The sequence below is a fragment of the Neovison vison genome, chromosome 2 (genome assembly GCF_020171115.1).
Source record: "Neovison vison isolate M4711 chromosome 2, ASM_NN_V1, whole genome shotgun sequence".
Classification (NCBI taxonomy): domain Eukaryota; kingdom Metazoa; phylum Chordata; class Mammalia; order Carnivora; family Mustelidae; genus Neogale; species Neogale vison.
Genome location: NC_058092.1, coordinates 83,651,167 through 83,666,715, shown reverse-complemented (window position 1 = coordinate 83,666,715; position 15,549 = coordinate 83,651,167). Strand labels below are relative to the sequence as shown.

Genomic DNA, 15,549 nt, shown 5'->3' with positions numbered 1-15,549 from the left:
TAAGACTATTTTTCCTTGCTCTGTGAAAAATGTTGGTGGTATTTTGATAGGGATTGCATTAAATGTATAGATTACTTTTGGTAGTATAGACATTTTAACAATATTATTCCAATCCATGAGCATGGAATGTTTTTCCATTTTTTTGTGTCATCTTCAGTTTTTTTCATCATGTTTTTTTTAATTTTCAAAGTACAGATCTTTTACCTCTTTGGTTAGGTTTATCCCTAGATATCTTAAGGTTTTTGGTGCAATTGTAAATGGGATTGATTCCTTGGTTTCTCTTTGTGCCGCTTCATTACTGGTGTGTAGAAAAGCAACAGATTTCTGTACAATGATTTTTATATCTTGCAACATTACTGAATTCTGTATCAGTTCTAACAATTTTTTGGTGGAGTCTTTTGGGTTTTCTTTATGAGTATCATGTCATTACAAACTATGAAAGTTTGACTTTTTCCTTGCCAAGTTGGATGCCTTTTATTTCTTTTTGTTGTCTTGATTGCTGAGGCTAAGAATTCAGTACTATGTTAAATGATGGTGGTGGGGATGGACATACCTGTCTTGTTCCTGACCATCTATGAGAAAAACTCTCAGTTTTTCCCAGTCCAGGATGATTTTTTTTTTTCATATAAGGCCTTTATTATGTTGAGATATTCCCTCTAACTCTACTTTGTTGATGGTTTTAATTGTGAATGAATGTTTTATCTTGTCAAATCCTTTTTCCGAATCTATAGAAAAGAACATATGGTTGTTGTGCTTTTTTTTTTTTATTAATGTAGAGTATTATGTGAATTTATTTGCAAATATTGAGCATCCTTGCACCCCAGGAATAAATTGCACTTGATCGTGGTGAATGGTTCTCTTAATGTACTGTCAGATTTTATTTACTAGTTGTTTTATTGAGAATTTTTGTGTATGTGTCCATTAGGGATATTGGCCTATAATTCTCTTTTTTAGTAGAGTCTTTGTCTGGTTTTGGAATTAGGGTAGTGCTAGCCTCATAGAATGAATTTGGCAGTTTTGTTCCATTTTTATTTTTTGAAATAGTTTAAGAAGAATAGGTATTAACTCTTCTTTAAGTGTGTAGCTGACCTCCCCTGTGAAGCTATCCGGCCCTGGACTCTTGTTTGTTGGAAGATTTTTTGATTACTGAATCAGTTTCTTTGCTGGTTATTGATATGTTTAAGTTTTCTATTCCTTCCTATTTCAGTTTTTGTATTTTATATGTTTTGTCCATTTCTTCTAGGTATGTCCAATTTGTTGGACATACAGATATTCATAATATTCCTTATGATTGTTTGTATTTCTGTGATGTTGGTTGATATTTCTCCTCTCTCATTTCAGATTTATTTAATTAGAACTTTCTCTTTTCTTCTTGATAAATCTGGCTAGGGGGTTTATCAATTTTATTTATTTATTTATTTTTTCAAAAAAACAACTCTTGGTCTCATTGATCTATTCTCTATTATTTTTGTTGTTGTCTTTAGTTTGTTTGTTTTTTAGTTTTTGTATCATTTATTTATGCCCTGATCTTCAATATTTCCCTTCTGCTGTCCTTGAGCTTCATTTGTTGCCTTTTTCTAGCTCTTTTGAATGCAAGGTTAATTTGTTTATTGAGATTTTTCTTGCTTCTTGAGGTAGGTTTGTATTGCTCTATACTCTTAGAATTGCTATTAATTGCATCCCAAAGGTTTTGGACCATTGTGTCTTATTTCCATGTATTTTATTTTTTATTTTTTCTTCGATTTTCTGGTTAAGCTGTTCATTGTTTAGTAGCATATTTTTTAACCTCGCTTAAGCATGTTGTGGTCTTTCCAAATTTTTTCTTGTAGTTGACTTCATGTTTCTTTGTGTTGTGATCAGAAAATTTGCATGGGGGGCCCCTGGGTGGCTCATTCAGTTAGGCCTTTGACTTTTGATTTTGGCCTAGGTCATGATCTCAGTTTCATGAAATTGAGCCCCACATCAGGTTCTGTGCTGCACATGGAGTCTGCTTAAGATTCTCTTTTTCCCCCTTCCTCTCTCTCTCCCGGACTCTGGTCACCCAATCCCTTTATTCCCCTCTCGCATCTTTTTCAAAAAGAAAGAAAGAAAAGAAAATATTCATTGTATGATCTCGATATCTTTGTATTTCTTAAGGTCTGATTTGTGACCTATTGTGTGATCTATTCTGGAAAATGTTCCATATGCACTTGAAGAGAATATGTGTTCTGTTGCTTTAGGATAAAATGTTCTGAATAGATCTGTTAAATCCATCTGGTCTAGTTTGTCATTCAAAGCCATTGTTTCCTGGTTGATTTTCTGCTCAGATGCTCTGTGCATTGATATAAGTGAGGTGTTAAAGTCCCCTACTCTTATTGTATTATTAACAATGAGTTCTTTTATGTTTGTTATTAATTGTTTTATATATTTGGGTGCTCCCATCTGGGGGCATAAATATTTATAATTTTTAGATCTTCTTGGACATGTAACTTCTTTGTATATGTTGGAGACTAAGTCCTTATCAAATACATCTGTTGCAGATATTTTCTTCCATTCAGTAGGTTTTCTTTTAGTTTTGTTGTTTCCTTTGCTGTGCAAAAACTTTAAATTAGAGGTAGGTCCATTAGTTTATTTTTGCTGTTTTTTTCCCTTGCTTCAGGGGACATATCTAAAAAGATGTTATTAGGGCTGATGTCAGAGAAATTATTTCCTATGTTCATTTCTATGATTTTTATGGTTTTCAGGTCTCACATTCAGGTCCTTAATCCCTTTTGAGCTTATTTTTGTGTATGGTGTAAGAAAATGGTCCTGTTTCATTCCTTTGCACATGGCTGTCCAGTTTTCCTAACCCCATTTGTTGAACAGCCTTTCTTTTTCTCATATGTTCTTGCCACCTTTGTTGAAGATTCCTTGACCATATAATTGTGGGTTTATCTCTTTCTTTTTTTTTCCTGTTCCTTTCTTCTTTGTGTTTATTTTTTTGCCACTACCATACTGTTTTGATTACTGCAGCTTTTTCTCCTGAGGCAAGGGAAGCAATCTTAATCCAGTGTTATTGAAATATTTCTTTATTAAATTCCCCGTATAATTTCCCATCCTGTATATGTACTTTTAAAAATATAACACCTTTATTGAGATAAAATTCATATTCCATACAGTTGGCCAGTGGAAAATGTACTATTCATTGATGGTGAGTATATGTTCAGAAGTGCACCCCTAAGCACAATCAAATTGAGCATATGCTTATCATCCCAAAAAGACATTGTAAACCCCCTTAACAGCCAATTTCCAGTTTTTCTCAGACTCCCAGGCATAGGCAACTACCAATCTACTTCCTGCTTCTTTACTTTTGCCTGTTCTGGATATTTTCATTAAATGAAAACAAAATCTGTGGTCTTTTGTGAATGGTTTCTTTCACTTAGCATAATGTTTTCAAAGTTTAACTATGTTATAGCACATATCATTACTTATTTTTATTCCACGTTTTTAGCGGTTCATCAGAGATGGGCATTTAGGTTATTTCTACATTTTAGCTGCTAGGGGTACACTGCTTTGAACATTAATGTATGAGGTTATACATGGACATATGTTGTAAATTTTCTTGGGTGTATACTAAAGAGTGGAATTGCTGAATCATATGGTAACTCTGTTTTTATCCTTGTGAGCAACTGCCAAACTATTTTTCAAAGTACTGACACCATTTTTCAATCCCATAAGCAACATATGATTGTTCCAGTTTTTCCACATCCTTGTCAACATTTTTTATTGTATGTCTTTTTTTTTACATAAAAATTATTTATTTAAAACACTTGAAAAAATTTTTCTTCACATTTTTCTTTTTTTTTTAAGTTTTTATTTAAATTCTAGTTGGTTAATATACAGTATAATATTGGTTTCAGGAATAGAATCTTGGTGATTCATATAAGAATCATAAAAGATCTTACATTTAAGATCCAGTGCTCATCTCAATAAGTACCCTCCGCAATACCTATCACTCATTTAGCCTCTCTTCTGCCCACTACCCCTCCTTCAACCCTCAGTCTGTTTTCTATAATCAAGAGTTTCTTATGGTTTGTTCTCTTTCTTTCTTTTTCCTCTTTCCCCTTTATCTGTTTTGTTTCTTTCCTTAAAAGCTGTTCTATTTCTTAAATTCCACATATGAGTGAAATCATATGGTATCTGCCTTTCACTGACTGACTTATTTCACTCAGTGTAATACACTCTGGATCCATCCACATCATTGCAAATGAGAAGATTTCATTCTTTTTGACGTCTAAATAATATTTCATTGTATATATTGTTATGTCTCTTTCAGTGTAGCCAGCCAAATAGGTTAAGAAGTGGTATCTCATTTTGACTAGCATTTCTTTGATAGCTAATAATGTTTAGCCATACTTCTTATGCATATTGGCCATTTGTATATTTTGGAGAAATGTTCATACCAATCCATTGTTCATTTTTTGATTGTCTTCTTATTAGTGAGTTTTAAGTCTTCATATATTTTAGATGAAAATTTCTTATCAGGGGCACCTGGGTGGCTCAGTGGGTTAAAGCCTCTGCCTTCGGCTCAAGTCATGATCCTAGGGTCCTGGGATCAAGCCCCACATTGGGCCCTCTGCTCAACAGGGAGCCTGCTTCTTCTTCTCTCTCTCTCTCTGCCAGCCTCTCTGCCTGCTTGTGGTCTCTGTCAAATAAATAAATAAAATCTTCCAAAAAAAATTTCTTACCATATGTGACTTTTTTCCTGTTCTGTTGGTTGCCTTTTAACTTTCTTGATGGTGTTTCTTGTAGCACAAAAGTTTTTAATTCTTATGAAATCCAGTTCATCTCTTTTTGTGTGTGTCATTGCTTGTGCTTTTGTTTTTATGGCTAAAAACCATTGCCTAATCAAGGTCTTAAAGATTTATTCCTATATCATCTTCTAAGAGTTTTATAGATTTATCTCTAACATTTAGATCTATAATCTATTGTTAGTTAATCTTTATGTGTGCTGTGAAATAAAGATCAACTCCATTCTTTTGCTTATGGATATTCAGTTATCACATCATTTCTTAAGAATATTCTTTCTTTATAGAATTGTCTTGGAACCCTTGTCAGAAAATCAATTGAACATAAAGATAAGGTTTCTATCTAGACTGTCAATTCTGTTCTATTGGTCTGTATCTGTGTTATTATGCCAGTACCACACCATCTTGATTACTGTTGCTTCATAATAAGTTCTGACATCAGGAAATGTGACTCCTCCAGCTTTGATCTTATTTTTCACAGCTGTTTTGCCTATTCTGGTTCTGGGTCTTTTGGTTTCTCATATGAATTTTGGAGTCAGTATGCCAGTTTTTGTAAAGATATCTGCTATGATTTTTGATAGGGATTGCACTGAAGCTGTAGATAAATTTGGGGAGTAACATTATCCTAATAATAAGCCTTCTAATTCATAATCATGGGCTGTCTTTCCATTTATCTAGGTTTTCTTTAGTTTCACTCAGCAGTGGTCTGTTTTCAGAACCTATGTTTGACACATTTTTGGTAAATATAGTTTAAATAATTTGTATTTTGATCCTCTTAGAATTATTTTTTATTTCATTTTTGTTTTGTTCATTGTTTCATACATTGTGTGTAGATATAAAATTGATTGTTTTATATTGATTGATCTCATGTTCAGCATGCTGGCTACAGTGATTATTAGTACTATATTAGTCAGGGTTCTTCATAAAATATGTATATATATAAAATATAATGTATAACATAGGTATATAATATTAATATATTATATATATTTATATATTTTACAGATTAATATATATATATATAAACATATAATATAAACTATATGTATATGTATACTGATGTCCAAACTCAACCAGGCAGGTTCCAAATTTTCTTCCTGTCACCTTATCTTGTGCTATTCAGTTCTTCAGTGGTTGGATGTTGTCCACCCAGTTGAGTGATAATTGGGGAAGGCAGTCTATTTTGGTGAGTCCACCAAATTAAAAACCAATCTCATATGGAAATACCTTCTTACACCCATCCCAAAATAATGTTTAATGTGGACATCCCATGGCACAGTCAAGTTGATACATAAAATTAAGCATTATTTTGCAAATAGTTTTTTACTGGATTTTAGGATTTTTTATATACAAGATCACTTCTTCTATAAGTAGAAATAGTTTTACTTCTTACTTTGCAATTTGAATAGCTTTTGCTTCTTTTGTTTGCCACATTATTTGGATAAAACTGCCAGTATTGTGCTGGATAGATGTGCATCCTTATATTTTCCTGATGCTAAGGTTGGAAGGATTCAGTTTTCAGCGTAAAGTAAGAGGTCAGCTGTGGTTTTTAAATAAATATTCTTTATTAACCTCTTAAATGAATTAGTGGCTCTTTGTGGCCTGTTGTGAGTTTTTATCATGAGAGGTATTGGATTTTGTCAGATGTTTTTCTGCATTTTTTGAGATTATTGTGTAAATTTGTGTCCTTTATTCTATTGATGCAGTGTACTATATTAATTCATTTAGGGGATATTAAACCAACCCTGCATTCCTGAGATAAATTCCATATGTATATTTTAGAAGTATTTGTGAAGAATTGGTATTAATTGTTAAATACTTTGAAGAATTCAGCATTTAAGCCATTTCAGCCTCAAATCTTCCTTGAATCACTTTTACTATCTTAATGATTCCTTATTTGATGATTCTTATACATTAATGAGTCAAGTAAAATCTTTGATACATGTTCTTTCTCTCTATGTAAGGAAATCCTGTCTTATCTTTTGGGGAAGTGTACTTTGACAGCATGGTGCTTTACTGTTGTCCCTTATCAGTGACATTAACAAAGACTATCCCAAAGACAATGGCAAATATGACCAAATTTGAGGGAAAAAAAACAGATTAATCTTTAGTTAAGATAAAAAAGACTTTGCCTTATAATAACTTTTCATTGACTTGATGGAACGATTAAAATTAAGGGAAAGGGGTGCCTGGGTGGCTCAGTGGGTTAAAGCCTCTGCCTTTGGCTCAGGTCATGATTCCAGAGTCCTGGGATCAAGCCCTGCATTGGGCTCTCTGCTCAGCAGGGAGCCTGCTTCCCCTTTTCTCTCTGCCTGCCTCTCTGCCCACTTGTGATCTCTGTCAAATGAATAAAATAAAATCTTAAAAAAATAAAAATTAAAAAAAAAGAAACTAAGGGAAATATACAAAAAACTCATCTAATAGGGATGGCTGTGTGGCTCAGTTGATAAAGCATTTGCTTCCTGCTCAGGTCCTGAAGTCAAGTCCCACATTGGACTCCCTGCTCAGCAGGGAGCCTGCTTCTTCTTCTCCCTCTGCATGCTGCTCCCCCTGCTTGTGCTTTTTCTTTCTCTGACAAGTAAATAAAATCTTGGGGAAAAATCTATTAAGATATAAAGTGTAATTAATGAGCTAGCTACATGCTGTCCAATTTATACTGAAAAGAGCTGTGTGTGTGTTTTACATCAAGATACATATTATATATGAAAGATAATGTTGTAACTAGATTTTATAACCTATTTAGTACTTAACAGTATTCTTTAGTATTAGAGTATATCTTGGTCCTTATGAGTATGTGGTCATATATATGGCTTTGAATCCTGGCTCTGCCACTTTATATGCTCTATGATCCTTTGGCAAATTATGTATCCTTCCTACCCCAGTTTCCTTATTTATAAGTTGAATTTAATAACACATTCCTATTATGTATTCAGAAAATATGTAGTGAAGAACCATTCTTACATGTTAGACATTATTGTTGGTTGCTAAGAAGACCCATTGAATAAGATAAATACTGTTAAAGCACCATGAATACTATACAAAATAATACTATACATGAATACTATATAAAAACCATGCATTAAGATCTATTTTTAAGTGTTTTATTCAGTTATGGAATGCCAGTTTGATTATTTTTAAATAGATCACAGTATTATGGTTATATATTGAATTGGTTAATCTATTTTGTCTATTTTTTTCCTAAATCTTCATGAAGTTTTTTAAAATCTTTTTCTGTTAACTCCAATTTCTGTATCAGACCTATGGGTCTGCTTGATTGATTCATTTTTTTCACTGACTATCAGGCATTTAATCTGTCTCATCTTATGCTTAGAAATTTTTGATTGGGTGCTGGACCAATTTATATAAGATGATTGATGGTAAAGATTAAATAAAAGCCTAGCAAACTTCTGGTAATGTATCAACGAGTCGAGAAATAGTTAAGGTTATTTCTGTTGTTTATTACCATCAGTATTCTATAATGTCTAGGAATTTGTATTTATGATCATAGTCATGGAAGCAATGTATGTGTTGTCAAAGATCTTCAAAAGTATTGTAAACAAAAACTAAAGGAGAAATTAATACATTAGTTTCATACCACTAACTATATTCTGCCATATCTTCTTTAAAACATATTTTTATAGCAGTTTTGTATTTACAGAAAAGTTGTGAAGATAGTACAGAGAATCCCTATATAGACCTGTAAATTATTTTCTCTACTATTAATAACTGACATTACTATAGCACATTTATTACAATTAATGAAACATTATTTCTGTTTTATTACTAACTAAAGTCTGTGATTTCTTCAGATTTCCTTAGTTTTTACCTAGTACCTTTTTTCCTTATCTAGGATCCTGTCCAGAATAGCATAGGACATTTAGTTGTCATATTTCCTTAGGGTTTTCTTGAGTTTTATATATTCTCAAAATTATCTGTATTTTTTATGTACTTGACAGTTTTGAGGAGTAGTGGTCAAGTACACTTCTTACTTTTGATTAGAGAAAAAAATACTCCCCAAATATTCAAGTTAGTCATTCTTAGTCAATAATGATAGGATTGTACAATGTTTGAACAGGTTTGGTTCTAAAAACTCTTGATAAAGTGAGTAGGATTTTAAGTTATTCTATATAAATCAAATGTATGAAAGGAAATAATGAGAGATGAGCTTGACAAGGTCTCATCCAAGAGTAGTGGTTAGTTTCATCTGCTTATTTGCTTAATAGTATGTGATTGAAGAATTAGATAATCAACACAAAGTGTCATATATAGCCTCTCTGGACAAGCCAGATGAGAAAAAGGGAAAGAGGATCCTAGATGCTTTTAATTTAGTTAAATGAAAGATAACTTGAGTTTAACCTTTTTTTTTTTTTTTAACATTTTAAGATTTAAATTTGTTCAGTCTACCTAACTTACCTAGTTAAAAATGAAAAGAATAATTCTTGTCAGGGTATAGTTAGATGCTTTGTGAAAGAAAGCTATTTACAGAACATTTATACTTTAAATTTTGATTTTCCAAATTTGATTAATTGTTTATTTATTAATATACCATATATTGAATAATCCTGCATGTCAGGTTCTCTGCTAGTTATTATTTGATGTTTTCTGATGGTAAACATTATTTTAACCTCTGTATTTTATACATGACTTAATCTTCAACTTAATCTATCACCTAAGAGATTACTTAATAGAGAACTCAGTCTATTACCTGATAGAAAATTGGGTCACATTTTGAATGTTTAAGGTGCATTGTTACATAATAAAATTTTATTTTATTTTATTTTTGTAGAACTATTATGGAGCTGCCAAGATGATTTTTTCTGACAACCCACTTGGTCTGACCTGTGGAATGGTATGTCCAACTTCTGATCTTTGTGTAGGTGGATGCAATTTGTATGCCACTGAAGAGGGACCAATTAATATTGGTGGATTGCAGCAGTTTGCTACTGAGGTATGTAAGCTGTACATATTGCTTTTTTTTTGTCCACCCCTAAAGCACAAAAATCTTAGAATGACTTTAATTCTTGGTGCTCTTTTGATATCTAGCATTTTTTTTTTTAAGATTTTATTTATTTATTTGACAGAGAAAGATTACAAGTAGGCAGAGAGGCAGGCAGAGAGAGAGGAGGAAGCAGGCTCCCTGCCGAGCAGAGAGCCCAATGCGGGACTCGATCCCAGGACCCTGAGATCATGACCCGAGCCGAAGGCAGCGGCCCAACCCACTGAGCCACCCAGGCGCCCCGATATCTAGCATTTTTAATGTAATACACAGCTAACATGTGTTTTATGCCATAAATAATATTTTTATTCAACAAGGGTTATAAAAATTAAACTTCATTAAACCCTATGTCAAATTAATTGCAGTTCCAGAAAGTCATTAAAATATTCTGAGTGAAAGTTATGTAAATTAGAGGTTCTAAAGAAAAATGTATTCATTAACTATACATTGGAGAGTGACAAGAGGACCCCATTATAAAAAGGCTATCGTGCCTGATTCTTTTTCCTGAAATTCTCTTTGACTTTTACAGCTTGAAATAATATGTCAGCATTATTTTGTGGGTTTTTTTTATTAATAGACGTTAGAGAATTTTCAAAACCCCTAACTGAATAATATTCTTTAAAATTACATTTTATAAACTTTTAGATTAGGAGCATGTGTATTATTTGGATACAAATTATAATAAAACAAAAGCTTTTAATCTCACTATTTTGATTCATAGCTTTCTCTTTTATGAATCCTTCGTCAGTAACTGATTCTCTGGGACATCTCATGCTCTCTGATGTGCCCTCTTTGGAATCAACTACCAAGTTATTTTCTGTGTATCATTTAAATGATCAACTTATATCAAGGTTACAGTAGATTGTATAATCCTTGTGGTCCATTTGGCTAGAAGGCCAAATTAAATGCCTGTCAACACTAGGTTTTTACTTAATGACTTCCCTGTCTGATTTTGTCAACTGAAACACAATGTATTCTTTCCTTTTAAGACCCTTCCCATAACATCCCTCAAGATTAAGTCTCACTTTGCTGTTAGTAATAAATCAAGGTTATTCCTTCTCTGCTCTCTGACAAGTTAATTCTAAGCAAGGCCTCCTAGGAATGAGAAAATAGAAACAATTTGATGTTGTACATTGTCGCAATCAATTATTGGAATTAATTTGTTTTCTTACTAAATTCAAAGTTGCATTAGGCTTACCTAAACATTGCAAGGTATGATCTTTATACCCTGGGAAAATCCTTAGTTGATGGAGATTAACTTGAACTCTTCCGTATCTTTTTTTAGGGACTCATTGTTTCTTTATTATAGCAGGGCAAGTTTGCACAGATGTAGTAAGTGAAAGGGCATACAATATGTGTATGAACTAACACTGCATTTTAAAACAAAATGACTTAAAATAGTATTATTACTTTGTCGGTGTCCTGGATGACAGACACCATTCCTCTGAGAACTCTCACTTGTTGTTGATTTAAATTGAGGTACAATTGACAAACACTATTATAATGGTTTCAGTTGTAAAACACTAATTCAGCATTTCTATACATTGTGAAATGGTAGTTATAAGTCTAGTTACAACCTGTCACCATACAAAGTTAATGCAATATTATTGACTTTATTTCTCAAGCTGTACATCACATCTCAGTGACTTATTTATTTTATAACTAGAAGTTTTTACTTCTTAATCCCCTTCACCTATCCCCTGCTCAGCACCCCATTGCTCTGGCAATCACCAGTGTCTTCTCTGTATCTGTAAGTCTGGGTTTTGTTTCATTATGTTTGTTCTGTTTTTTAAATTCCACATGTAAGTGAAATCATTTGGTATATGTCTTTCTCCATCTCACTTATTTAAGTTGGCATCATATTCTCAAGGTCCATCCTTGTTGTAGGAAATAACAAGATTTCATCCTTTTGTATTCCTAAGTAGTGTTCCATTGTGTATACATGTTACAGTTTCTTTATCCACTAACCTGTTGATGGTTAGCTTCCATATCTTGGCTGTTATAAATAATGCTGAAATGAATATGTGTGCATTTCTTTTAGAGTTAGTATTTTAATTTTCTTTGGAAAAATACCCAGTAGTTGAATTGCTTGATCATATGGTAGCCTTAGTTTTTTAGTTTTTTAAGGAACCTCCATAATGTTTTCACAGTGCGCCAATTTATATTTCCACTAACAGTGCACAAGAATTACCTTTTCTATATCTCCTTGCTGATACTTTTTTTTTTTTTTGATAAAGGAAATTCTAGCAGGTGTAAGGTGATATCTAATTGTGGCTGATTTTCATTTTATTCTTGATTAGTGATACTGAACACCTTTTTGTGTTTATTGACCATCTGTATGTCTTCTTTGGAGAAAAATGTCTATTCAGATCCTCTGCTTAATTTTTTAACTGGATTATTTGGGTTTTTGTTGTTGTTATTGAGTTATCGAACTCAGTGTATATTCTTTATATGTTGTGTTCTTTATGTAATTTTGATATTAGTCCCCCTTTGGATATATGATTTACAAATATTTTTCTCCCACGTAATAGGTTGCTTTTTCATTTCATTGATTTTTTTTTTCTGTGCAGCTTTTTAGTCTAGTGTAGTTCCATTTGCCCATAGATTTACTTTATTTTTCTTTTGTTTCCTTTGTCTTTCGAGTCAAATCTAAAAAAACCATTGTGAATATTAATGTCAAACAGCCTGCCAACTATGTTTTCTTCTAGCAGTTTTATGGTTTTCGGTCTTACATTCAAGCATTTAATCCATGTTGAGTTTATGTTTTGTGTATGGCATAAGAAAATGGTCCAGTTTCATTCTTTTGTGTGTAGATGTCCAGTTTTCCCAGCACGTTTTATTGAAGAGACTGTCTCTTCCCCATTGTATATTCTTGCCTCCTTTATCATAAATTAATTGACTTTGTATGTGGTTTATTTGGGGGCTCTGTATTATGTTCTGTTGATAATATGTGTCAACAGAATATTGTTGATATATGTGTCTGGATTCATACCAATAGCATTTTGTTTTTATTGCTATAGCTTTATAGTATAGTTTGAAGTCAAGGAGTGTGATACTTCTGGCTTTCAACCTATTTCTTAAGTTTTTTTTGCTATTTGAGGTCTTTTGTGGTTTTGTATTAATTTTAGAATTATTTGTTCTAGTTTTGTGAAAAATACCATTGGAGTTTTAATAGAGATTGCACTGAGTCTCTAGATTGCTTTGGATAATATGGAGAATATTTAACAATATTAATTCTTCCAATTCATGAACAAGGATGTCTTTTTGTTTGTGTCTTCTTCAATTTCTTTCATTGATGTCTTACTATTTTCAATGTACAGGTGTTTCATCTCCTTGGTTAAATTTATTTTTAGGTATCTTATTCTTTTTGGTGGGATTGTGAATAGGATTGTTTTCTTCATTTCTTTTTCTGATAATTTGTTGTTGGTTTATATAAACAACAGATTTTTTCTATATTAATTTTGTGTCTTAGAACTTCATTGAATTCACTTGTTAGTTCTAACAGTTTTTTGTTGGAATCTTTAGGGTTTTCTATACATAGTATCACATATTCTACAAATAGTAACAGTTGTAGTTTTTTCTTTCCAGTTTGGATGCTTTTTATTTATCTTTTTTTTTTTTTTAAAGACACATTTATTCAGCGTCATGATCAGACTATTACATTTAGCAATCAACAGCATGGGTGCAAAAAAAAAAAAAAAATCTACATTAAAACCCTTTGTTGGAATGCTTTACACTTTCCACAGAACAGAAACTAAAATAACCTGTTATAGAATTAGCCACAAATACAGTCCTTGAGTTTTTTTGCCCATACACATGAGTATTGTCTAAAACATGTCTTCTTTGTAGCAGCTAGGCCCTGCCACCACTGTGCTTGGCTGAGTTCACAAATCTGTTGTAACCTGTAGCTTCCCTGTCACTGCTCTGGCTCTCCTCTCCTGCTAAGCTTTGTTTCCTGGCAGTAATTAAAACCTTCTGCCATTGCCATAGCTGCTGCTGCTGCTGGAACCACCATAGCCACCTTGGTTTCATGGTTTGGCGAAGTATTGGCCTCCACCACCATAAGGGCCAGAGCTTCTGCCTCCAAAATTGCCTCCTTTCATGGGTCCAAAATTTGAGGATTGATTGTTGTAATTGCCAAAATCATTATAGCTTCCGCCACCTCCAAAGTTGCTTCCATCATTACCAAATCCGTTATAGGCATCCCCACTGCCACCATATCCACCACCACTTCGACTGCCACCAAAGCCACCTCAACCACTGAAGTTTCCTCCGCGACCAAAGTTGTCATTCCCAACGAAACCACCTCCACGACCACCACCAAAGTTTCCAGAACCACTTCAACCTCTTTGGCTGGATGAAGCACTAGCCATCTCTTGCTTAGAGAGTGCTTTCCTTACTTCACAGTTGTGGCCATTCACAGTATGGTATTTTTGAATGACAATCTTGTCTACAGAATCATGGTCATCAAATGTTACAAAAACAAAACCCCTCTTTTTGCCACTGCCTCGGTCAGTCATGATCTCAATCACTTCGATTTTCCCATACTGTTCGAAATAATCTCTTAGATGATGTTCTTCAGTGTCTTCTTTAATGCCACCAACAAAAATCTTTTTCACAGTTAAGTGGGCACCAGGTCTTTGAGAATCTTCTCTTGAGACAGCCCTCTTTGGTTCCACAACTCTTCCATCTACCTTGTGTGGCCTTGCATTCATGGCTGCATCCACCTCCTCCACAGTGGCATATGTGACAAACCCAAAGCCTCTGGAGTGCTTGGTGTTCGGATCTCTCATTACCACACAGTCCGTAAGTGTTCCCCATTGCTCAAAATGGCTCCTCAGACTCTCATCGGTTGTTTCAAAGCTCAGACCTCCGATGAAGAGCTTCCGCAGCTGTTCAGGCTCTTTGGGAGACTCTGACTTAGACATGAGGGCGGTGGGAGGGGAGACTTTAACGATGCTTACTCGGCGGCGTCCATGGGCAGAAAGCTTTTTATTTATCTTTATTGCCTTATTTTTGAATAGGATTTCCAATATTAAGTTTGATAAAAGTGGGGAGAGTGAGCATTCTTGCTTTGTTCCTGATCTTAGAGAAAAAGCTTTTAGGTTTATAACATTAAGTATGATGTTATCTATAGGCTTGTCATATAAGATCTTTATTATGTTGAGGTGCATTCCTTCTATACTGACTTTGTTGAGAGTTTTTGCCATAAATGAATACAGGATTTTATCAAATAATTTGTTTGAATTTATTGAGATAATCATATGACTTTTATCTTTCAGTTTGTAAATGTGATGTATTTCTTTGATTGATTTGTGGATGTTGAACCATCCTTGCATTTCTGGAATAAATCCCGCTAGATCATGATGCATGATCCTTTTAATGTATAGTTGAATTCAGTTTGCCAGTATTTTGTTAAGGATATTTACATCTAAGCTCATTATGGAAATGCCCTGTAATGTTTTTTTTTTGTGTGTATATCCTTGTCTAGGTTGGGTATCAGGGTAATGGCCATCTCCTAAAATGAGTTTGGAAGTGTTTTCTTCTCTTTAATTTTCTGGGAAGAGATTAGGGAAGATATGTATTAAAGATTTGAATGTTTTGTAGAATTAACCAGTTAAGCTATCCAGTGCTGAATTTTGTTTGTGCCAAGGTTTCTGATTTCTGACTCAATCTCCTTACTAGTAATTAGTCTATTCAGATTTTCTGTTTCTTCATGATTCAGTCTTAAAAGATTGTTAAGTTTCTATGAATTTATCCATTTCTTCTAGTTTGTCTGTTTTATTG

General features: G+C 33.3%; 1 protein-coding gene and 1 pseudogene across 1 annotated transcript in view; one reads left to right on the top strand and one right to left on the bottom strand.

Moving 5' to 3' along the window:
- Nucleotides 1–15,549, top strand: part of DPYD (dihydropyrimidine dehydrogenase) — an 841,951-nt gene that overhangs the window by 205,176 nt on the left and 621,226 nt on the right. The window contains exon 5 of the mRNA XM_044238740.1: nucleotides 9,553–9,714. Within this exon, the coding sequence (XP_044094675.1) occupies nucleotides 9,553–9,714 (162 nt within the window). The remainder of the gene's footprint in view (nucleotides 1–9,552; nucleotides 9,715–15,549) is intronic.
- Nucleotides 13,728–14,711, bottom strand: LOC122900226 (annotated as a pseudogene).